The sequence below is a fragment of the Embiotoca jacksoni genome, unplaced genomic scaffold, assembly GCF_022577435.1.
Source record: "Embiotoca jacksoni isolate LCO1_2020_lvr unplaced genomic scaffold, fEmbJac1.0.p SCAF_2, whole genome shotgun sequence".
NCBI classification, from domain to species: Eukaryota; Metazoa; Chordata; class Actinopteri; family Embiotocidae; genus Embiotoca; species Embiotoca jacksoni.
The window spans coordinates 4,596,572-4,621,431 of record NW_027185340.1 but is presented as its reverse complement, the minus strand read 5'-3'; the positions used below and the strand labels follow the sequence as shown (position 1 = coordinate 4,621,431).

At 41.7% G+C, this 24,860-nt stretch overlaps 1 protein-coding gene across 4 annotated transcripts; it reads right to left on the bottom strand.

Moving 5' to 3' along the window:
• Positions 1-3,076: 3,076 nt before the first annotated feature.
• pou2f1b (POU class 2 homeobox 1b) lies at positions 3,077-24,816 on the bottom strand. 4 transcript variants are annotated; one of them, XM_069154099.1, is made up of 15 exons: positions 24,771-24,816; positions 17,120-17,185; positions 16,438-16,529; positions 15,622-15,717; positions 14,301-14,480; positions 13,259-13,379; positions 13,032-13,126; positions 12,681-12,854; positions 12,343-12,484; positions 12,042-12,187; positions 11,659-11,847; positions 11,305-11,419; positions 10,802-11,135; positions 10,602-10,690; positions 3,077-9,824 (listed from the first exon to the last, which is right to left on the bottom strand). In XM_069154099.1, exons 1-15 carry the CDS (start codon positions 24,814-24,816, stop codon positions 9,556-9,558), a joined length of 2,154 nt encoding a protein of 717 aa, XP_069010200.1. In that variant the 3' UTR covers positions 3,077-9,555. The 4 variants fall into 4 exon arrangements, with proteins under 4 accessions (XP_069010200.1, XP_069010202.1, XP_069010203.1 ...); XM_069154101.1 differs by lacking the exon at positions 24,771-24,816 and adding an exon at positions 17,560-18,012; XM_069154102.1 differs by lacking the exon at positions 24,771-24,816 and adding an exon at positions 17,560-18,012 and having other exon boundaries at positions 13,259-13,376.
• Between the last annotated feature and the right edge of the window lie 44 nt (positions 24,817-24,860).

Below are 24,860 nucleotides of genomic sequence, written 5' to 3'. Positions count from 1 at the left end.
ACATATGAAAAATTACCATATGTATAGCTAAAAAAAACAAGATGAAATAAAACAGAAAGATGAGTTGCTTCTGTTTGGAGAGTTTTGACAACTGTCATCTGCTCGTCTTAGTTCATCCGTTCACTCAACAGTAATTACACAATTCTCCTTTTTAGAAGTGTGAACATAATCTAAGCGTAGAAGAAATGTTGCATCCTGAAGCATCTTTAGAAAATCTAAATTTGATGAGATCCTCAAAGCTGCTTCTTCTGTTCCAACCGCACACAGAGATAAACAAGCATCACCAAAACCTCAGAGCAGCCCAACAGGATGCAGATATGTAGTTTCTCCAGATATCTACTTTCTTATTTCCCGTTTCAAGGGTCTTACGCAATTTTCTTCTGTACTTCAAACTGCTGATATTTTCCATTCCATGTTGAGTCACAGACAAACATATCCTTTTGTAGTTTCTACCAACAGAGACATAAGTGATGTGCTCCAATCATTTTATATACACAACTTCAAATCCTCACAATTACATTTTTTTTTTTAAATTTTTGTCCTGTTGTAGGGGAGGGAAGGTTGTTTGAGATGAATCTTCAACTGTTTTAGTTCAGACGTTCTGTTATTAAGAAAGAAATCTTGAATTTGTACTTGTCATAGGTTTATGTATTACAATATCCGGTGTGACAACTTTCCCACTGATGGGGCAAATTGACACAAGTGCACATCCGCTATTTGACTGCCTATAACTCTGTTCTGAAGTACGATCTTAAAATGTGTTGAATACAGAAAATATGCCAAAAACCTTTCTCTTTCATTTGGCATATCACGTATAACTATATGATTTATGGATCCCAAGATATATAAGAGAGAGTGAAAAGTGTGACAACCAGCCCCGGTCTCCCCTTTAAACTTACTGGTGTTTACATTCATTAAACAGAAAGTGGGCTCTTAAATTAAATGCAACGGAGGAAACAGAAAAACTGAAACCACTCCAGGATATACTAAAATGAGGTAAATGAGTAAATGTATTTAGTTGCATTCAACAGCCTTCAGATGAATATTTCTGTCTTCTCTCTTTCTGTTTGCTCTGCAGAGGTCTTCTTCACAGACACGGTCAACTGCTACTTTCTGGATGCGTTTCTGATGTTCTGGTGTATCGTTGGCACAATATTGTTCAGCAGAGAAAAGGTGAGCTATAGCATGGCTAGAACAGGATTCAAGCTTACCAGAGACATTTAGTCCACTCATTTTTTTTTACAGTGTTTTACTCATAGAAACTTACTTGACTTACAGTTTTTATCATCAATTAATAACTGTAATTTAAGTCAAATAAAAATCCTGTTATTTTCTGGTTGCCGCCTCTATAGCAATGGAAAATGAAAATGTTGTGTATAAAATGTAATAAACTACAATAATTTAAAATAAAGAAAAAAAAAAACTTCTCACATGAGAAGACAAGACAATTGAGCACTAATTTGTCAATAAATTAATAAATTAATTGACTAATAGTTTAAGCTTTAAGTGTGGTTGCATCTAATTTGTGATGAACATTTTTTGTTTTTGACAATAAAATTGAATACATTATTTGTACTTTAAAAAAGTAGCCAGTAGATTGAACAGTCCTGAAATAAACAATTTATTATATGCTGTATTGATCTGCTAAGGATTTGTTCTTTTTCCTCTTGTTGTAGATTATCAACTTTAGAGCTTATAAAGCGGCAGTGAGTATATTCGACAGTATTGCTGTCATCTGTTTATTGAATGATATCAATACATATATGTGAGGACAAGTACAGTATATCTAATAAGTTTCATTTAATGTTTGTATTTTTCTCATTGAAGATAAAGCAAAAGACGCCCGACATTTATCAGGTAAGGACGACTCTCCCATCACTTAATAATGCTGTTTAATCTGCTGTGATGTTTTTATTTATTATTACTACTTTCTTTTTCTTTCTAGGAACTGGAGCGACCAAAGGATACTGATCTTTACCAAGTGCTTGAACCAGTACAGAAAGTGGTAGGACACTTCCTTTCTTAATAAAGACTTTTTAATGGTCCTTTTCTCACCTGCTCTGGCACCTAAATTGCCATTATGTTGTATTTTATCTTCAGAAAAAAGATGCAAAGAAGAAGAAGAAATCGCAGGTAAAGGGATTTTCTTACTCACACGGTCACATCATTTGTTGGAGCCGTTACCAACTCAAGACATCTGAGATATGACCTCGACTACACGATATCTTTTAAGACGTCAGAAGCCCAAAAGATTTTGGAAACCACCGGTTTGATCTCGTGTTGTATTTTAAAAGCTTGTTACATCATCATTTGTGTCCAAATAAAGCCGAAGCTGGCAAATACATAAGAGCAGAAAGAACAATATTTCCTTGAAGTATGAAACCACATCAAATGGAAACACATAAATGCGAGGATCTAAATTTATTGGTAAACAGTACTGGGTTGAAGGTACTTGGTTATCTGCAGATCTCCTCAGTGCGAAGCTTCAACTTTGTCTCTCTTCACAGCTGAATTCATCCGAGCAGAAGGAAAAGGACAAGAACGGGTCTTCGAGTGTCAGCACCAAGCCTGCAGATCCGACTTCTTCCTGATCTCCAAATGTCTCAAGACATTGCAGCGCTAAATGGGGGTGAAACAATTAACCGATTACTTGATCAGTCATTGGTTTGTCATTTTTTTTAAGCAAACAATATGCTCGTCAGATGTCACACAATTTTTATAATGTCACTGTGTTTCTGCCGCTATTCTGATGTTTTTTTTCCCCCAGTTTTCTTACATTTTAAATAAATAAAAACAATCTATAATTGAAATAGTTAACCAGCTCTTGAAGTCTGCCAGCTACAGAAAATAAAGTTTATATATATATATAACATTTGCTGACATGCTAACGCTACACATGGCATTTATTGCTATATTTATCATGTTATTAAGCTTTTTTTTATACCCTAATAATACAGATTGCATTATGAAGTGCTAGAATGTGATTCGTATTTAAATGTTTACCCCATAGTGACTCTGTAATCAAGCGCCATTGTGTACCCTGAATCCCAATAAAAATACAAAGCACATGTCAAAACACTTGGAAAATGGTTTAATGATGTTTACAACAAAAAAGAACTGTACATTTACAGTAAAAGATTATCTTTATATGTGTATAAAAACAAAACAAATAAAAATACAGCAGACAAATGCATCAAAATCTACTATGTATCCTGATTCACATACTTGAAACTCCTACACAATCTTTCAGTTCTATGCCGCCATGACTGGAGGCCTTTTTTTTTTTGTGGTTTTTTTTTTTGTTATTTTTTTGTTGTAGTCAGATCGGAGCAGTGTCCCTCAGTGTTGTATTCCACGATGGAAACCAAAACTCTTTACATTCGAGTCCTGAAAAGTCGTTTTAATATCAGACTGCAGAATAAGAAAAAGGGGAAATAAAACGGGGACACATTCCTTTAGATGAGCCCAAGCTTCCAACGTGAAATGTTTTACAGAATGCATTTCTTGAGATACACAGACATAATATGTACATGGTTGGCTGTTTTTTTTTTTTTTGTTGTTTTTGTTTTGTTTTTTTTGTCCTCTCTTGTCAAAAGCCATGGTCACTTGGGCTGTGAACTGAATAAATCACACACATGACGCACCCCAAAAACATACAAAAATACTATATCTTAAACCTACCAAGAGTAAGACAGTTCTGCAATTAGTTCCATGCTGTGACAGAGAAAAGAGATTACAACAAACAAACGAGAAACAGACGGTTTTCACCTAAGTTTTTCTCAGAAATATACCAAAATATACATCTAAGCTTTGGAATTACTGAGGCTAGGACTAAAGCCAGTGCTGGGTTTGTCTCTTAATACACATGCTGCAGGGTGGAAGGGAGAGAAAAAACAGACAGAGACACACAGGACAGAGAGATATCTTTGGTATCTGCATTTGTCAAAAGTTAAATATTTGGATTTTTGCTTTGGGATAGCGCTTGTGAGGCCCTACAACCTCACTTGGAATAAAGCATTGAACAAAGTGTCACTGAAGCCCTGGCGGCCAGAGGTCTGAGCCGGAGGGACACAGTCCATGCAGAGTGAAGGACCATGATGCATAGTGTCACAGCTGATCAGAGTCTGTAGTGAAGATGTCAAAGGAGAGAGCAGAGGAGGGAAAAGGAGGAGGAGGAGGAGGAGGAAGAGGGGGCGGGGACACAGCAGTGAGTTTGAAGGACCGCAGGATGTGTATTCCTGGAGACAACAGGGTTCTGTCCTGGGACAACAGTGTATAGATGATGGGGAGGGAGAGACGGATGCACTGTGAGAGGCAGGAACAGCTTTTTCACCACAGTTCTTGAGAGAAACAGTGGAGGGAGGGGAGGAGGCAGGAGGGGAGGGAAAGGGAAGGGGGGGGGGACATCCTAGCAACAGCGATCAAGACAGACAAACATACAGAGTCCTGAGCAGGTACAGTGTGCACAGGATTTAACCCTCAGTGTGTATTAACAAACATCACCCAGCTACCACCACATTGGTTCGTGTCTGTCGGAGAAGCCCGCTCAGCCCCTGCTCCACCTCCCCCCTCCGATCCCCGCCCACAGGCACTGAAACCGCTGCACCGGCAGGACGCCCGAGGGTTACCAGGCGGACGCATATTCGCATGCAACCCAAAAAAAAGAAGAAAAAAAAAGAAAAAAGAAACTCTATACAGACGAACCGAGGAGACTCGAGGTGAGAGCGTTGCAGCCGGGATTTGATGCTGAGCAGTGAGGCGGGGATGGGTGAGAGATGGTGTCGTTCATATACAATCAAGTTAGAAGTCTTTGGTTAATGTTGGTACCACAGGGACACATGAGAGCGGGCTGCGACAGCGCACCGTCATGTGGGAAGACAAGCACATACCTGTACCTGGTCAGTGAAAAGAATAATTTAGAAAGATGTTTACAAAAAACACAGGATTGTCAAACTTAAAGAAGTGTTTTAAAAGATGGAGGGGTAAGTTTTGTTATAAAACAAAATAACTAATACAATTCCCTAAAATGAACTTTGATCAACATGTAATTTCTGCTCAATGCTGAAAGGCATTAGTGTGCAGCATAAGAACACAAAGATGTGAAAGAAAAACGGCAGACATTCATGAGTACTGGTATGTACTCTGTCTCCCCCTTGTGGCGGCTCTTTCCACCACCTTTCACTAAGTACAGGTATGAACAGGCTTCTCCACCGACACAAGTTTGACTATTTTCATCTTTTTTTGTATTTTTTTTGTATTTTTTTTAAATATTTTCCTTATTTGTTAAGTAGATTAAAGCAGGTTTCACTCAGTCTTGAGTTAGAAATGAGGTATACAACAGCTCCTTTTGCCTTACTGGTGCTCCAGAAGTCCTTTTTCAACATATTAAAAAAAAAAAAAAAAAAAACAGCAAACCAGTGTGGTGGGTCAAACATACTTTAACTTGAAGCACAAGAGTGTCTCGAAATCTCAGGATCACCTACTGAAACTGAAGCAGTAAAAGCCAAGTCAGTGCCAAGTAGATAATATGAGCTGACCACAAACTGTAGTTTTACCAAAACAAACTGAAAGCTGGCTTGGCGATGGTTCGCTTAAAGCGTCAGTAGAGAACCTCCACACAGCAACAAAAATACAAACTCTCTTGTCTTAGCCTCTTTAAAAATCCCTCTAAACACCTGCTGGAAGATGGGAAAAATGCACCATAATGGTTTGCAGACTGCCCTCCCTATTCTCTCTTTATAAGACAAACACTCTCTCGCTCGCTTACACACACGCACACACACACACACACACACACACACACACACCTGCTGGAATTATTAGTAAAGCTTTTCTCACAGGTATCCTGGACCTGTCCAAGTCACACCTAAAAAACAGGCTGCAACGTAACCATCCCACGCTCCAAAATGCCCAAAGCACAATGTATTGTTTCAGTGAAGACAATGCACCAGGTGAGCTCGACGCTCAGTCCCTCTCTCACACACACACAAACAAACACACACACACACACAACAACAACAATGCTACAATGCTCATGTCTTCTACGTAACAATAAGGCATAAATGATAATGTTAATCTTCTTTGTCAAACTAAGAAAGCCAGTGATCTTGCCCTCTCAAACTATACAAAACAATTAAAGGCATAAAGTAATATAAAAAAAAAAAAAAAAATCAAATGATTGTTAAAGACAGCACAGCAAATCAAGTCCACATTGACTCAACCAAAACAAAATAAAATATCTATTCAAAGATTAAGATGCTTCAGAGTTTCCTACCAACCACAGGACTGGTCTGCCAGGAGCGCCCGAACGAGCCCCTTCCTGTTGAAAAGATCCGCCGACACACGAGTCGTCAAGTCATCGAGTCGCGCTCCCGCGAGACGCGCTCGTAGATTTCATCTCATATTTTTTGGTCTTGTCAGTAAAAAATTGCTATTTAGCAAAAACAAAAACAAAAAAACTGAATGTTTTAGGGGAGATTTTTTTTGTTTGTTTTGTTGAGTAAGCATGATAAACACTACATTCAGTCTTGATAACATACTGGTTCAAATATAAAATATGAATATCTTACAAGTGTTTATATATATATTTATATGTATAGAGTTAAGAAAAGATCGTTTCTCTAATTCTTAAGTCTTTCCTCAGATAAATATTTCAGTAACATCCTATGGTGCCAGTGGCCACTGGTTCATCTTAAGTACCTACAAACAGCACTGGAACAGGACTGAGTTCTTCAGGGCCCTCGTGGCCTCAAATACAGGGAAACCAGCAACGCGAGCAGCCGAGCACCCACCAAGCTGCAAAGAGAAAGGCTTTTACTTTGGCAAGAAGGATCTCAAAATAATATTCAAACCTGGAAATACCCCATAAATAGTAGTACTAGAAAATAGCAGTAGTAGGTTGTCCTTTTATGTACGGTTCCTATGTATCAGTATAAACTTTGAATGGCGAGCCAGACAGTAATTATACATTCTACAATGTTCTATACACAGAAATGTCTACGGGTGAACCTTATGTTGTAGTGCTGCTGAGGTATATTCAGTCAAAAATAATTCAACAGAACAGAAGTACACGAGAGGATAACATGGACACATTTCGCTCCTTACAGCCTCAGTGATTCAGTAATCACTGGGTTCATTCATTTTGTCCTTCTGAAGCAGAACAATGCTACTTGTTGTGTGGGGTTTAGCTGAATGTGTAGCACATAACAGTACGCTTCCCACCGCTGTGTTGGGCAAGATAGTTTGGCAGGTTTTTACTCAGAAACATTTCGGGGAGCAGCACGTTGTTTACGAACATGCTGGTTTATTAAAAAAAAAAAAAAAAAAAAAAAAAAAAAAAGGGCGGCGCTGTGAGGAGGTGAAGTTATTTGACGATAAGATATAGAAATTTACAGACGTGAGCCCTCCGGCCGGGAGGGTCGGAGCTACTAAACCCTGACTTTTCACACAGGGTGTAGTCGTAAAGCTATAAGAAAGCATGCAGGCCTCTCGACAGCTCGACTCCACCGGGAGCTTCAGCAGCACGTTGTTAAAGCTAAGTTTCTGTGATCCTAATCCAGCAGCACCAAATCAGGGAGAATTGACCGAGGAGAGAGAGGAGAAAAATATTTTTTTGGAGAGTAGGAGATCGTGTGAACGGCAACTTGTGTGCTCAGACAGGCACAGCAGCTACTGAGGAAAACCACTTTGGTTCAAGCTGTTGTTTTATGGCTGAATATTAGCACAAAACCAAAAAAATTAAATAACAGACCCTTTCCCAATATGGTTCAGAAAAGTCCAAAACGTCTACCACAACAGATCAGAAAGGAAAACAAGCCATCAAATGGCTCCCAGAAAACCAGATTAAGCATCAGGGCGAGGCCCCGGTGGGAAAAACATAAAATAAAAAGGTTTAAAAGGAAAAAAAAAAAGAAGAAAGAAAAGAAACTTCATTCTCAAGCCCCAACCCACCAACCCCTTTCTTTTTGGTCAGTTGTGCAGCCAATTAAAAGTCGAGCTATGAGACACTTGGTCAAATAAAAAAAAATTTCATCTTTGGAAAATGATCATTAAAATATTGCATTTCTATATTCTGTTGACAATGAAGAGAGATTCTGTACTCATAAATACTTTGACTAGACTAAGCTACACCAACTACACACAGCAATTATTTTAACAAATATTTTTGGTATATCTTAAAGTAGGTAAGCCAGTCACATGACTGCAGACTAAGTAAAAAGAAAGATTTTCATTCCTCCCAAAACAGGCAGACTGCAGCTCATCAATCCAGTTTTTTGGTACAGATACTGTGCACAAGTAGATACGACGGTACTACTATTAAAAGAAAAAGAAACAAAATAACACAACACAACAACCCCAACTAGCCAACGCCACCATACGTTTGGTATGATGACCACGTCCCGTGACGAGTCCTCCCAAGAAAACAGACTGCAGAGCTGTGTGGATCGTGCAGCTGCTGAACTCTCAGCATCTGCGTGAGCTGTCAACAACACATGCAAACGTCTACCTCTGAATTCAAACATCATGTACAGTTTTCCAAATTGATCACATACCAAAACAAATCACCCTTAAATCAGACGCAGGACTGCAGGACTGCAGGTCTGCAGCTCATTTTAAAGCTCTTAAAGTAACGTTTTCAGTCATTTTCTGTCAGTGTCTACGTCCACACCAAGACCGTCATTTTACAAAAGCTTGGCGGCAACTCTCGCCACCGCAGCGAAATGTAAAACTCAGTGTTTCCAGAAGAGAGACTCAGAGAGACACACCCGGTCCCTCTGACCCTTAAAGCAATGATAACCTTTATATCGGCCACTTATTACTTGTTTTTAAAGCCTTATAACCACGATTACAAAGTGATAGTTAAATCTTAACTTAATATTAGACTTACAAAGTTCTGAAAATGTCAAAAAAATAAAGACAGTAAAGATAAAGGAAAAAAAAATTCTCTAAAATATAACTTTGATATGATTTACGTCAAGGCCTGTCCAAAAAAAACAAAAAACAAAAAAACCTAGAAGATAATTAAAGATAGGGTGACACACAAACCCCCATTAGTGATGATGAACATTGTGAGATTAGTAGTAAATCAGTTAAATTTGAATGTTAAAAGAGAAAAGTTTTTTTGTTTTTGGTTAGAAGTAGTTCAGAGAAAATTCTGACCTGGAAATAGGAGGATATATGTACAAAATGTGAACAGCTTGAAGGTGCCGAGGATTGTTTTCTCCCTGGACACTTGTCAAGATTCATGAGGAGCGGCAGGCCATCAACAGTGTCCAACTGGCTACTGTTTATGAAAAAAAAATATATATAACTCAAAGAGTCATAAAGAAAAAGATAGGAGGAAAAAAAAGAAAAAAAGGTCAACCTTGTTTTAGGTTTTCTTTTTGGTGGCAGCAAAAGGATTAAATAATGGTAGATACAATGGAAAGAGTGTGGGGTGGTTAGTGAAGCACGGAGCCTATTTCAAACAGCCACCCTATCCCCTCCATGATGTGAGAGGAGTAGTGCTCGACGCGAGAAATAGGGCGTTAATTTCGGGATGCAGCCTGACTGGCTTCACTGAGCCTTGGAGGCAGTGGTAATGGTCGAGGCTTGCACAGGCACAGCAGTTGTGGTGGCTTGGTGATGAGCATCGATGGCGCCCTGCAGCCCCCCCGCTGCGGCCGACATCAGGCTGACGGGGCTGGTGAACAGCGACAGGTTCTGGGGGCTCAGGAAGAGCGGCGTGGTCACCAGGTTGGGCGTGCCACCAGCAGAGGTGTTGGCAAACAGCAGGTTGCTGCCATCCAGGGAGGTGATGGGGATTGAGCCGCCCGATGCCAGTGCTGTGGAGAAGATAAAGAGGCGGTTGGTGTACTTGGGGACGACAGAGAGGATCCGTTTTAAAAACCAAACCTGCCTCGTGATGAAAAACTGAATTACGAAAAAATTTCCTGTCTTTGCAGCTGACCACCAAAATGTACAGTTGCTCATTAGGATTAATTGATCTGGTCACGGATGTAATTTCCTCTCAGCAAGATTAAACCTTGTGGGCGTGGCCAGAGAGATTTTTCTCTTACTATGCAAATGAATGTGTCCACATTCACTCATTGCGTTCATTATACAAATCACACCAACATTTATTAATTTATTTATTCATTCATTGATTCATCCAGATTTGCTCTGAGAGGTGTCGCTGACCGGTACCATGCCTCAAATAAACGATATGAATACTATTAGTAAAAAAAAAAATACAAAGCCAAAAATAATATCAATATACATTTTTAGGATATTTTGCAATAAAATTTAGTTAAACTTACCACAGTTTTCACTGCTTTTTTCTCATCACAAATTTGTATTTATATCAGATTATCAGTGATAACTAAGTTTCATCAGACAAAAATATCATTGAAAGGATAATTCCTAAAACATCTATCTGTACTTTTTGAATTTTTTTTCTTTCAAACCAGCCCTTGTCACATGAACCTCAGCAAAACATAAAAAACAATATGTACCTAGAAAAGCTAACCAACAACCTACATAACTGTATTTATGTATTGTTGCAGACTATAAAGTGTTTGCACAATAAGTATTCAGTGTTTTGTCATGGAACAAGTACACACCTTGAATGGTTGCTAGGGTACTGTTACTCAAGAGAGCAGGACTCAATGCACCGCCCAGGCCACCAGGAGCCAGACTGAGGAGGGCGCCCCTGGACACACAGACACAGAGAAGATAATCAACACAGAGGACACCTGAACAACTGAAAGAACTCCTTAGAAATAATAATCAGAGGCTTTGTTTGAACGTAGCACATACGAACCCTTGAGCAAACTGGGAGGACGCCATCAGTCCTGGGTTGAACCCTGTAGCAGCAGCCATCGCCGCGATGCTGGCGCTGGTGGGTAACTGGGCGGCATTCAGCGCCGCAGACAGCCCCTGAGCTGACACCATCACCTGACCCGCCCCTAGAGTGGCAGCTATGGACGCCGGGGCCTGGGTGAATACCGTTTGCACCTGAGTGGCAGCCTTGCTCTCCGCAGTCGTGTAATGAATATTTGTCGGGGATGGGCTTAAAGATGGAGAGCTGGTTGCTGTGGAAACCATAGGTGCAGTGGAGATGACGGATGCAGTGTTCGTGGCTCCGACCGTCGTGCCTAGTTAGAGAGAAAACAGATTTGAAAGTTAGTCTTGGAGTCTCTCATTTTGTGAAATTAAATACACACTTCCTTGAAGGCAAACACAAACACAAACACAAACAAACACACACACACACACACACACACACACACACACACACACACACACATACACACACACACAGACCTGTGAAAGGCAAACTGGAGACGCTGGTGCTGGTGAGAGGCATCACTGGGTTTACAGTCAGAGTGGTGGGTGTGTTAATAGTTGGACTGCTCACAAGGCTTGCTGTGCTGGCCACCTGGGTGAGAGAATAATCGGGAGGGTTGAATGAGCCGCTGTGTTTTTAACACATCATTTAACAACAGCTACGAACACACATTATGATGAACCTTCTGACATTGTGGCTTAACACACAGATTAAATATTAGAAACTTGGAATTTGATTAACTAATATCCACTCAGGACATAAACACTCAAGAACAAAATGAAAAGAAAGCTGAGATTCAACGCGTTGGTACAGGCGTGACCGGTCCTTACCAAAGGGCTGCTGGGGGTAAAGATGGTTTTAATGGGGGTGCTGCCACCTCCATTGTTGCCACTGCTGGGGGGGTTGATCCTCTTCTCTTTCTGTCGGCGATTGCAGAACCAGACCCGAATCACCTCCTTCTCCATGTTGAGCTGGTCAGCGATCATGGTGATCTCCTCAGAGGTAGGTTTTTGGTTCTGCTTGAAGAGGGCAAAGAAGCCAGGGATTCCCTGTCAGTATTGAGGAAACTACTGTGCTGTATTATATTCCTGGTCCACAACATGTGTGATGCGTCTCAGCACCATGACCCAAAAAAATGCAACTAAACACCTATAAGCCAAAACTTTCTCTGCCGAAATCAATACGAGTAACTACAGGAATGCGAGTTTCTCACCTCCAGAAAGCTCTTTTCTAAGGCCACTCGGATGTTGGTCTCAATACTGGTCCTTTTCTTCCGTCTGCGGTTGATCCCCTCTATGCCCATGCCCGGGGAGCCCAGGGCGCTGGGGCTGGACAGGCCCTGGTCAGATGTCAGGTTCTCTGCACAAACAGCACGGACACAAAGGAAGGGCAGGGAGGTAAAGGCAAGGCACGCGTTGTAAGGACACACAAACCCACCCTCAGCCTGTTCCCAGAGACAAGTACAGATAACGAAGAGGGGTCAACTGATCTTTCAGGTGGGTTCAAGGACAAACCTGCATCATTGAGCCACTTCTCCAGCAATGGCTTGAGTTTGCACATGTTCTTAAAGCTCAGATTCAAGGCCTCGAAGCGAGAGATGGTCGTTTGGCTGAAGTCATTTCCATACAGCTTCCCCATGGCCAGGCCAACATCCCCCTGTGAGTAGGGAAGGAAACAAAGACGGAGATATATAAATCAAGTCTATTCAATTACGAGTTATTTATTGTACACATTATATCTACAAAAAATCTGAGGAGGAAAACATCCACAGGTGTCAAAAGAAAAACACAAACAATTGCACATGTAAATGAAGCTGTGAGGATCAATGGAGTCCTCTCAGTCCCGCACACACCTGCGTGAAGCCCAGTTTGATTCGTCTCTGTTTGAAGGTCTTGGCAAACTGCTCCAGCTCCTCCAGATCACTGGGCTCCTCAAGAGTGGGAGTATCCAACCGTTTAGGTGGTGTCTGACTGTGGGGCAGGGACTGAATAGGTGTGGCTGTTGTTGTGCGGGTTGGAGTTGCAGGCTATAGAAAGCAAAAAACAAAAAAAGGAAAAAAAAAAAAAAGGAAAAGTTAGTGTACACACAGGAGTAAAAACAGAATCACAGCAAATGAAGAGGAATAAAAAGAATCTATAAATATTGTCTTTTTGGATTTCGAGTGTGATCTAACTGAAGCCCGGGCGCTTGCATCATTACCAACCTGGGTTGAAAGGGTGATGCTTGGTTGAGTCGGCAGGAGGTTAGCTTGGCTTTGAGGAGGTAGTTGAGTTAGAAGACTCTGGGTTTGCATTAAGCCTGAGGAGTGACCAGATGTGGAGATGAGATAAAAAAAAAAAAAAAAAAAGTTTCAGTAACAATCGAATACTTGGAATGCATTTCTCTTCTTAATTTTTCATGAAAACCAAACAGTGGGAGTGTTTCACTCACCCTGTGGGACCTGCGGTGGCTGTGAGATGATGAACTGCGTGTGGTGAGTGAGCGGTGTGGCGATCGGACCGGGCTGAACCAGAACAAACTGTGGCAGACTTTGATTATGCTGCTGTAGCTGCTGCGAGACAATAAAAAGAACATGAGTAGAATCACAAAAATCTATAAATGATCTATGGAGTTCATGCAGCCCCCCCAGCTCAAAGTAAATTACATAATACTGTATTGCAACTATGAACTCTCATGACGCAAAAAAATTTTCAGGCTCCATTTGTCACAGATTTACACTATGAATTGCAATATTGTCTCCGTCACTTATTATAATGAATGAGGAATGGCAATCGAGCCAATGGAAGACATATCAGTCATTGTTGAATTTGTATTTAGCCATGTGCAGTTAAACAGTTTATGCTGCTGTCTGTATTAATTTAGAGGAGTGGGTTTTTTGTATTATTTAAATTAAAACACAATCCTCAAGTAGTCTGCTGTACCTGAAGCAATTCTCCTGGTCTAAGTCATTACCACAGAGTCAAGACTTTTAATTAGTACTCCAGTAACTTTTTACATTTACGTATTGTCCTCATTTTTATTAATAAAGTGCTGCCTTGTTTCAACAGACAGTTTCAAATATTTGTGAGACCTTCAAACTAATTGGAAAAGAACATCAGCTGTATGTTGATCTGCTACAGACTCCTCAGCTATAACGTCTGTATTTTCTGTTTGGAGCCATCATTCATTCATACTTTAACCAGTTTTCATCAGACTAAAAATAAAAGTGCCTTTCACACCTAAATTAACCCAATCCCGCAGGTCTGCTTCGGTGCACATGTTTCTCATCGTAATAATGCCCAAATTGAAATGCTTATTTGACCATTTAAAGTCAGTTGTAAACTCTCTTGATTTGGAAACGGATTCAAACGATCATGCTGAAGACAAACTAACTGTGGAGGTAATTTTACTAAAACGTAGTTTCAGCTCCAATTATTTTAGAGCTTAAAGTTTACATGTTGTATGAAAACAGTTTTCAGGATTTATCGCTTACAGAGGCGATCTGGATGGGCTGTGAGAGGGGCAGCTGGGTAATGGGTGTGGCTGCGGAGGCTGAGATGTTAGCCCCGGTGGTGCTGTTCTGCTGGCTGGCTGAATGCTGCACGGCTGCAGCCAGGAGCTGAGCTTGGGCCTGCTGGAACAACAGCTGTTGCTGCACCGGGATCAGGTTCAACTGAAGAGAGAGAGAAACGGACGGGAACACAGACATGGTGGTGGTGGTGGTGGTAGGGGGGTGGGGGGGGGGGGGTCACAGACAGACACAGACAGAGAGAGAGAGAGAGAGAGAGATAGAAGTGTTAATATAATTAACTGTTGATTGTCATCATACAGACCAGTAAGTAAGCACGTGTTGTCACGATACTGGAGTTTCAGCTTCGATACCAATGCAGCAAAGTTTAACATCCAACATAACGGTGGTTACGACAATACTGCAGCGGAATATTAAAGAAATATGCATGTGTTGCGTGATGATTACACAACAGTCTTGCCGTATTGGCAGGGGATCTGACTTTATTACCACACGTCAGACACTTTAATTACTCTGCTCTACTTTTATCAAGAACAACAGGTTGATGGGATTGTTTGATGCTTTTGCCAACAATTGTTGCTGTGGCTGCTCCAGTTCACTGAACTAGACTGCAGCGCTGTCTAGTCCAATTCCTCCTTGTATATTCTTCCTACTTGTGTGCGCACACACACACTTTACTAATGATACCCAACCAGATTTTTCATGTCAAAGCACTGCCTGCTCATGTACATTCATCTATTGCGTATAACTCTGGACAAAGGTATCAAAGCATTATCTGAACTCGGGTGGTCGTGGCAACACAAACATGAGCCTTCACAGGCACATGGAGAGAAGACTCATGCAGTTGAGCCAGGCACAGGTGCAAATGAGCATGTTGATGTCGTGTTCAAACTCAGATCCACATGCACAGTGAAACAGTCACTCCAACATAGCAGAGCAGCAGCCATCATTCAACCGTCTGGTCTTCTCCACTACAGTGAGGCCTCGGCGAGAACATGGATATGAAATGTGTCGTGTGGCTGGCCCGACAATGAGTGCACAGACACACAGGCTATGTCCAAACGCGTCCCTCCATTTTCTGCGATGGAGGAATTTGGACATAGACTGACAAACACAACGATGAACAGGCACGCAGGCAGAGGAGAGACACCAGCTTTAGCCACAGAGTCGGGGCAAGCCGTCGTTTCACCGCCCAGTCTCTCAGCCGGGGGTGAGCTTGTTGAGGTGCCACCCCAGGATACATGGCTACGACCAGGTTTTAAGTCAGAGCAATGAGGCCACTTACTCCAGCAATCTGTCCCCCGGCCAACATTAGCTGGGTTTGAGGCAATACGCTCTGCTGGACGGAGGTCGGAAGAGCACCCGAGTCTTCCGACTTAGACTAGTGGAGGTGAAGCAGAGAAGGGGGCTTAGAGGTAATCTTCCTAGAGGTATAACGGAGTCTTAATTTCCTGTCATACTTGTTATCATTTAAATAAGAACAAGATACTAAATGTTGTGATTAAAAGCAATTAAATGAATATCCAATTCAGTTGTTATACATAAAATGATATACCATAAAGCTGACAAAACATCACATTTCTGTGCTTCCTGAGTGGCTTTCTGAGAATGAGCCTTTGGGCTTTAAGCAGCGAGTGGAATTTGAATGAAAAAGACAGCGATAAAGTGGATATTTAAAATGTGCTGCAGCCTTCAGAGACAAGGAAAGTGAAGTGAAGTGAAGGGAGGGGAGAGTTGAGATGCTAATTAAAATAACTGTTATGCAGTGCATGTAAATTCTGCATAGATTTGCATATTCTCGGCCATCTGTTTCCGAGCAACCGCAGAGCAGCTAATTAGCATACAGGGTTGATTAATCTGCCTTGTTGCTAGGCGACACTAGGAGAGCCTGGCTCATTTAAATGAACTTCTCTGCTCGTGCATATTTGAGCGCAGATGAGCATACCTCTGTTCAAACTTCATATTTAATTGTAAAGATACAAGAAATCTGTGTTATTACGCCAAAAAATGATCGGTTAGACATCTGTTCCCACCACGAAAACAGGAAAACAAAAAGTTACTGAAAGTGTGTGATGTCGTCCATGCGTGCATGATGTGGTACCTGTTGGAGGAGGGCTTGTGCATGTGCATTAGTGATTGCACTTGTGGTTGGCACCGTCTGCCTCTGAAAGTCCAATCCATTGATTTGGATTCCTGAAGGGAGAAATAAAGATCATGAAAGGTGTTGTCAGAGGAATTCAAAGGTGTTTTCAGGGAGGTTTAACTACCAACAGACAGAAGAAAAAAAATTAGGAACATAATACTTAACATCCAGAAAAACAAACAGTTTTCAGGTGAAGAAAAACTGAGTAAAATCATATATTTAAAAGTGGCAGCATACAGCTGCAGTAATCTGTTCAAACACAGGCTGATGAATCAACACATAATTTATCATTTACATGAAAAGCTATTCAAAAAAATTGAAGCATACATCTTTAACAATATCAACTTATTTGTCATTACAGACTAGGAATATAAATCTGTGCAGCGAATCTACAGCATTTGCATCACAGAGTTAATGAAACATTGAAACACAACAAAACAGTGTAATATTCAGTAGACACAAGCGAGGGAAAACTATTCTGTGAGGTAAACACTTCACTTGACAAGGACGACTGATCTGAGCTGCAAGAATGATGAAAGAATTGCTGGCTGTGAATTTGAAACCTGTTGAATGAGGAGGTAAAAACTCAACATATTCTGATTTAACCCAGGTAAAAAAAACAAAAAACAAAGTCACTCACCGGTGTTCCCGTCACCACTTTCCATTGCACATTTAGTAGTTTCTGACTGATTATTCACTTTAGCATCTGAAAGAGTCAGACAGAGACATAGTGTGACACACTCGCGCCCACAGCTGCTAAAACACAACAACCACCGACCGAATGATCTGAGGAGTGCTCTCACTTTAATCACCTAAAAATACCACGATTTAATTATATTCCTGCTCTGTAGTTGCATTTCAATCACATTCACCATTCAAAGCAAACGACATCACAGAACACTATTAATCACCGACAAAGATAAACTTCCCCTACTGTCAACGGCTGCTAAGAAACAGCAAAGTGATGTCACACTAATAATAATAATAATAATAATAATTTAAAAAAAGCCTCACAAATGACACCAACCACCCAACAACAAAACCCCATTCAGCTCCGTCACAACCTCATTAAAAACTCACCCGCTCCTGCTCCACCTGTATTTTCCAGCATGGCGGCTGAACCTATCAAGGAAAATTGCCTCGGCCGGGCAAACCCACCGACAGGGTGTCCGGAGCTCTCTTCCTCCTCCCTCTCCTCCCTCTCCTCCCTCTCCTCCCTCTCTTCACTCTCCACTGGTCAGCAGCAAGCAGAGTTCAATACAACCAGAGTTACACACAGACACAGTGGCAGTGTCCACCACACGGTTCACTGAACAACACTGGGATACGCACACTGGGAAAGCCAACAGGGTTTCGGCAAACAGCTCTCCTCGCTTCTCCTTTCTTTTCTTATTGCTCTGCCCCTCTCTCTTCTACTGTTCTCGCTCTCTCTCTTTCTCTCTCTCTCTCCAAGATTGTCTGTACTTCTTAAAAAGTTCACCCTCTCCCTCTCTTGCTGGAATGAAACAAACGACAAGTGCAGCTGGCGGCCTCCTCAAACTCTGCACCACCCCCCCCACCACCACCCACCCCTCCATCCCTCCTCTCTCCCTCCCCCCCCTTTACCTCCCCAACTCTATAATGAAGCATAATCAGTATTCAGCTGATTAAAGCCGTATGCAAATCTACCCCTGCCTCGTTAGCAATGCAAGGCTTTGAAGTCCTGCGAGCGACGCATTTCACACCGGGCTCTGAAAGCTTTCTGCATAATTTAAACCCCTATAAATATTTATCAGCTCATTAGCATATTAATTGGATGGCTTTTGGAGGACGATAAAAAACAGGGGAATAAGGACGACAGAGAGCAGGGGGAAAAAAAAAAAAGTGCTCAAACTAGCACTTGGCGCAGCAGAGGGAGGGGAGGCAGCAGCACAAGACCAATTACTGTGCGAGCGCAGGCCTAAAAAGTAATTAGCTAAGAGCAGGTAAAGGGCTGAAGATATCCCAGAATGCAGTACGAGGTCTGTCAGCGGTGGTCTGGGCATGTTAGCAAGGCGGACTGAGAGCAAAGATGCATTAAGAGAGCATCTACGGCCGCTCGTTCAGGACATCTCTAGGAGTCATTGAGGCCCGGCCCAACTGCTTTAAAAAAAAAAAGGGGGGGGGGGACTCGCTCAATCGGAAATAAATAACTCCACATTAATCCACCACAACCTTGTCATTACTGCAAGACCCCCTGTGGCTAAAGCATTCCACAGCGAGTGACTACAGAAAGTGGGTGGCGGGCTGTTGCTGACTATGTTTATGAAGTGTTTGGGGATTAGCATATTTAGATTAGCTTTACATTCCATTAGTATTTCATTCTGGGGCCCTTTTAAATTCATTTTCAGCGTGCGCTGAGAGTTAATGCAGTGGGGGGGGAAAGAGACCGGTTGTGGGGCTGCACAGGTGTCCAGTGAATCAGAGTGACTGGACTGGAATGCATGGCTGTATTGTGGTCTGGAGGGGAATGGGCTTACCAACTAAATCCACAACAACTGCTCCTGGCTAAAGCTCTAATCAACTTCTTCACTTATCCCACTGCCTGACAAAAGGCATTTACATACCAGTTGACCAGTTCAAACAATGCCAAGAGGGGCCGATGGCGCCAACACAGTATCTACTGAACGCAAACAGACCGTAGGGAACCGTCTTCAATCACAAAGCAATGAAGGCGGCTGTCTTTGAACTGCAGACAACCAAAACCTGTACGTTATATCCACGATTTTTTTTATGCAAATGCAAAAAAGTGGTTTCTATTGCAGTCATTCGAACTGACTATAAACCGGATGTGGTTTGTTTTTTTTAAGACTGCAACTAAGAATTATTTTATTAACATTCAATATGCCAATTATTTTCTCAATTAATCATTCGGTCGCTTTGTTTGTCTGACCAACATTTCAACATCGAAAGATTAGAAGATTATTGTGATTTAAATCCAAACAATTCAGTCTGGAACAAAAAGTTATTTGGTATTTATTTTATTTTTTTGCTGGCTGCCAGCAACGCTACGTTGTTCAAAATTACTACTATTAACATTTACAGGGGATGGAGCCACACGTTTTTCTTTTCTTCTTCTACTTTTAGATGTCTGTTACTTACTTCTCTGCATGTGTGCAACCTTGTACATCACAGTCTATTGATTGATATGACAGTAAATATACTCATGATCGGCATCACGCCAATTTGTAATCCGGTTTGTGTATCTATTTTCCTCCTAGCCACAAATATGTGAACACCCCCCACCCCCTCCCTCCCCCAGCCCAGCCCAGCCTACTGTTTACCAAAGTGACTATGGCAGGGTACATACAGATGCCACACCAGTGTAAAAAGTCTGAAAGAGGTCATCCCAACAAGGCGAGAAAGCGATGAAGACATTAGTCCCCTCTTCCTGCCTTCATGCAACCAAATGAGAAAACAAGTGAATGCAAAGGCCGTTATCAGCAGCGCGCTACGACACATGTACAGCTACTTGGCTGACTGGTTTGCAAAACCTTGCTGTGGAACGATGCATTATACAAATATCCCGCGAAGAGAATTTTAAATAGCTTTCTCATTAGCGCCGTAATATGGGAAAGCTGGCTGAGTACCGCGGAGCCGTTAATGTGAGCGGAGAGATTCAACGGGAGACAAAGCAAAACTTAATTAGCACATCCACATTCTGGCCTACTCCCTACGTTGTTCATCTTAAAACAGAGAATACATCAAGACGACTTTCCAAAATTTGAGGACAAGGCCGATTTTGGAACGGTCTGGATGTGCAGATAATCACTCAATTTGGAGGTGATTAATAACAAAGGTGGCCTAAAGCTTCCCGGTTTAATGCAGCATCAACATGACACAACTTAAAATAGATTTTAAAACCAGTCAGAGCGTCGAACCAAAAGAGCCCGAGGACAGCAAGCAGAAGCAGCAACACTGGACTGAGCACACAAATGAGCAAAATGCAGGATGCAGTGTAATCTGATGAACCGTAATGGGGCTAACGCCACTGTAAGCTACTGTGGTATCTCTCTTGGGTGGTCATTAGCACGCTGTCTATAGGCTAGGTAGGAAATTCAATCTAACCAAATTAAAGTGAAGTTTCTCAGGGATAGCAATGATGAAAAACCAACTACTTCCAATCAGCACATGCCGAGGTAAGCTGCACGAGTCTCTACTAGAGTTGGAAGCAGACAATGAATACACAGATACATTCACCAACTAGGACATGATATTTGCATTAACTCTGATTATTCATGTGGTGTGTACTTTACTATCATGCGATAGTAAAATATTGCCCTTTAGTCAGCTTTCATTCAGGTTACTGACCATTGACTACACAACATTTTAGTCTCGTCTATTTAAACGAGGCACACCATTGCAACTGCATCGCAATATCTTGGATTAGTCTGAATATTTTCATGCAAAAGCCTCTGTTTTCACTATGTCTGTGGCGTTTTATAACTGTTATACCCTCTTTGTCACTTAAAAATATGAAATGAAATGCTGGCAAATGTTTACTGGTGATCCTAATCAAGTCAGACACGTGACAGTCATCAAGAACAACGTGGTAGTTGTTGCTTGGCAAATGCAACAACTTGGAGTTCATCCACCAATCTTATATTGTAGCATCTCTTCAGTACGCTTGGGTATTTCTCAAAAAAGTTTTCAGATCTTCTTCCAAATGCTTTGCATATGGAGCCCGATAGAGCTGCCCCATAAAAAAAAAAAAAAACGATCCGCCTAATGATGAGTTTGAAACCCCTTAATCGACCGCTATTTTTTAAAGTAGAGGATCATTTTTTTCTAAAAATATTTATGCTTATTTTACGCAGATATTGAACCTAAGAGACAGGGAGCGAGGTGAAGCAGAAGTTAAGGTTCAAAGTGGCGGGACATGGGCCAGGTGTCAGTGGACAGGGACCCTGGAGGTGGAGGGGGACACAGCGTGGTCCGGTCAGGAGCCAGGCCCACACCAGGGAGTGCGGTTGACCTTGCCAGTCACCAGCGGACGCAGCTTCCAACAGGGTAGGTCAGCAGGCGTGGACAGGGGCTACAAGAAGCCCAGGTGGCGGCAAACTCCCATTAAATCAACAGGGAAAGCAAGGGAGGGCCACACTTCCACCCTGTCCTGCCAAAAGCAGGCCGGGCGAGAGACCCTCAGCAATCCGAACACAAAGGAGAGCACATTGAGGATTTTCTGACTGCTTAATAGTCTATATTTAAGCAATAAACAAAAAAAGAGGAACAAACAGTTGAACAGTCAAATCCAATTTAACTGACAAAGGTACAACTGTCGAAACTCTGCTTTTATAGATAAAGGCCGGTGTTTTGGACATGTGCCTGCTTTACCTTGCTGTGTTTATAATAAAGTATTCCCGTTTTCCATCGTGTAGTCAGGAGTGACTCTCGCTACGAGAGATCACCAGAAACAAGTAGTTATCGTCCTGAGGACAGTCCACAGCTCTTATTAGTTCAGATTTTTCTTCCTCCACAGTGAAAAAGCTTGTCTAACTGGAGTCTTCATGGAGGCCTTCTTAGTACTTTGAGATGGCATGTCCTGAATTTATTACTGCGAATGATGCATTATTCATAACAACTGTGTTTACATCAATGAATATTCATGATGGAACTACAAGGGAGGAACGAGGGTGGAACTGTAAAACTGATTAAATGAGAAAAGTAGCCTGAGAAAGAGGAAAACTAAATTATTTCTCATCTGTTCTTTAAGTAGCCCAGTTTAATAAGCTAATTATTTTTTTTACATAAGTGAGCCTATTTCCAGACAGTCACAAAATGACAACAAACAAAAACAATTGAGAACTTAAAATTTAGGGATATTAATATTCGTAAGATATTGCTATTTAAATACTTTCTGTAAAACAAAGGATATAATTAGCGCCACAACTGTCTTGCATATCACAAAGATGCCTGTAATAAGATAGTGATGCTGAGGGAAGCCTGTGATTCTCACGCTAACACTGCAGGCAAGGAATAAAGTTAGTGAAACAACACTCAAATTCCCTATAGTAGACCCTGAAAGATAAAAGGTTTCATTATAAACGAAAGTTGTGTTTACATGCTCATCAGCTTGAACTACAAAAAGTGAAAAGGTAAAGATTCAGGGCTCGGTGATACGGACAAAATCAAATATCACTATATGTTTGACCAAAGACCTCGATTTTGATATTGCAACCGTATTATAGGGACGACTACTAACAAAGTGATTTTAGATAAATAATAATCAGTAATGTGAATGTGGTGACAAAGGGGTTAAAGGCAAAATATAGAACAGCTAAAACATTTTGCTAAGTTTACAAAATAACATAACTTTAATGTAATGCAGCCTGTAAAATCAGGAAAATGCAACACTCCTCCCGTATCTTGATATCCAAAATCTGAGACAATATTTAGTCTCATATCACGACAGGATAAAATATCAATATAACCTAATCGCTGTAGATAATTCTGTCTGAGAGATAATACACCTCTCTGAAGCAGAAGTCTTTAATAAAACAAAAAAAAACTAAATGGCAAACCTAACCACAAGTAAAAAAACGAAAAAAATGGGGCCATCAAGCTGTGTCTTGCCCGGCCATGAAATAGGCCGAGTGAATAATAAGACTGTCCTGCCTGTTATTACTGTGGCCTTCCGGAAGTGGGCCTCACCACCCCTCCCTGTGCCCGGGAGGGAGGGACGGGTGGGGGGGACACACACACACACACACAGGTACAACCTCTGAATGCAGCACAGCCCGGCTGAAGTTAAAACTCGTGCAACAAAAGACAGGTTTAGGTAAAGACCACGTTTTCAAAACCTCCCCGTTTGGACCAGGAGGAGGTTCAAAAATAAATAAGATATTGTAATGAGATAAAGATTTGCAGACCAGCACCAACTCGATGCCAGACTACTCCCACCTCCAGTTCAAAAAAAAAAAAGAAAGTAGTCGGCCCAACTTCAATCACAACTGTACTTTTTAACAGGCGATGAACATCGTTACGCACGCCTGCTGATCTCACCTTCAGCAGCTGATCACGTAAACATCTGTATTTGTTGTAAATTAATAAAGTTAGCGTCCAAACGCTCGGGACTAAGTTGCAGCCAGTCAGCCCCCCTCCCCTCCCCTCGTTGGGACAGTCGTGTTAAACAGACGAGGCCAGCTTTTTTTTTTTTTTTTTTTTTTACAACAAACGCTCCTCGGTCCGTGTCGTGACAACGTTGTTGTGTTGACGTGCGTTTATTGTGCGACGCAAGGGGGGGGAGAAAGAAAGACAGAAAGACAGAAAGAGAGAGAGAGCTCCAAGCTCCTCGTCGGCTGCTGGAATATGCTGAAGTCCGCACTCTGCTTCAGGCAGGCCCGCATGAATAACACAACAGGCTGCTGTGGCTCCGCTGCGCCGAGCACAAAAGGCTGGGTCAAATACACAAAAAAAAAAAAAAAAAAATCCACACTGAGCCAACCAGTGTCTTTTCCACCGAGGGCCCCGGTGAGATATATATATATATATATATATATATATATATATATTTTTTTTTTTTTTTTTTTTAATAAATCCGCCCCCCTCCTCGGAAAAAGTCGAAAAAAAATTAAAGATGTGCAGCCGCTTGCCAGGCGCGTCCAAAAAAAAAAAGAAAAAAGAAAAAAAAAAATGAATATGCAAACCTCTTTCAAAAAAAAAAAAAAAAAAAAAAAAAAAAACCTCCGGTGTTGAGCATCAACACAAAGCCGAGGCGCTTAGCAGCCGAGCTAACGCTAGCACGTTAGCATCCTCAATTTTCAATCAAACTGCGCCCGCCGGGAGGGAGAGAGAGACGGGGGGAGAAAGAGAGAGAAAGACGGGGAGGGAAGGGAAGGGAGGGGAGGCTGTCTAAATATACCGAGTCGCGATTACTAATAAAATATGCTAAACTGTATTTTTGTCGGCGGAGGTATGAATATGTAGCGGCGTACGGCCGTGTAATCACACAAAAGGGGGGGAGGAGAAGAGAGAAGCATGTTTCCATGTAATTTCACCGTCGCGCCGCAGTAGCTCGTTTCCTCCTCTTGTCACATTACAGTCGGCTCCGCGGTGCGTTAAAAACTACCAGCGGACGGGCTCCGCGCCGTCCTCGTCCGGTTTTTTTTTTTTTGTTGTTTTTGTTTTTGTTTTTGCCGATCTACGTTTGTTTTTTTTCGTCCGGTATCCCCGCTAATCGTCCAAAAAAAAAAAAAAAAAAAAGGAAAAAAACCGTGCGAGTAACAACAGTTTGAATATGAAGTATGAATATGTAAAAATGCCGTAATCATTACCTGGTCCTGAACTCTCATCTTGACTCGCTGCTCCTCCGTCCGCCATTTTGAATATTTAACCCGAAATCCCAGCCCTGAGCGCTGACGCGC

Bases quoted from the DNA above. Each gene is read 5' to 3' on its own strand.
- pou2f1b (XM_069154099.1), bottom strand. From the start codon at position 24,816: ATGGCGGACGGAGGAGCAGCGAGTCAAGATGAGAGTTCAGGACCAG. The intron at 15,718-16,437 runs GTACCACATCAT...CACCTCCACTAG, and splicing joins CACAAGCCCTCCTCCAACAG to TCTAAGTCGGAAGACTCGGG. The intron at 10,691-10,801 runs GTTCGTATGTGC...CTGTGTGTCCAG, and splicing joins TCCTCCCAGTTTGCTCAAGG to GGGCGCCCTCCTCAGTCTGG.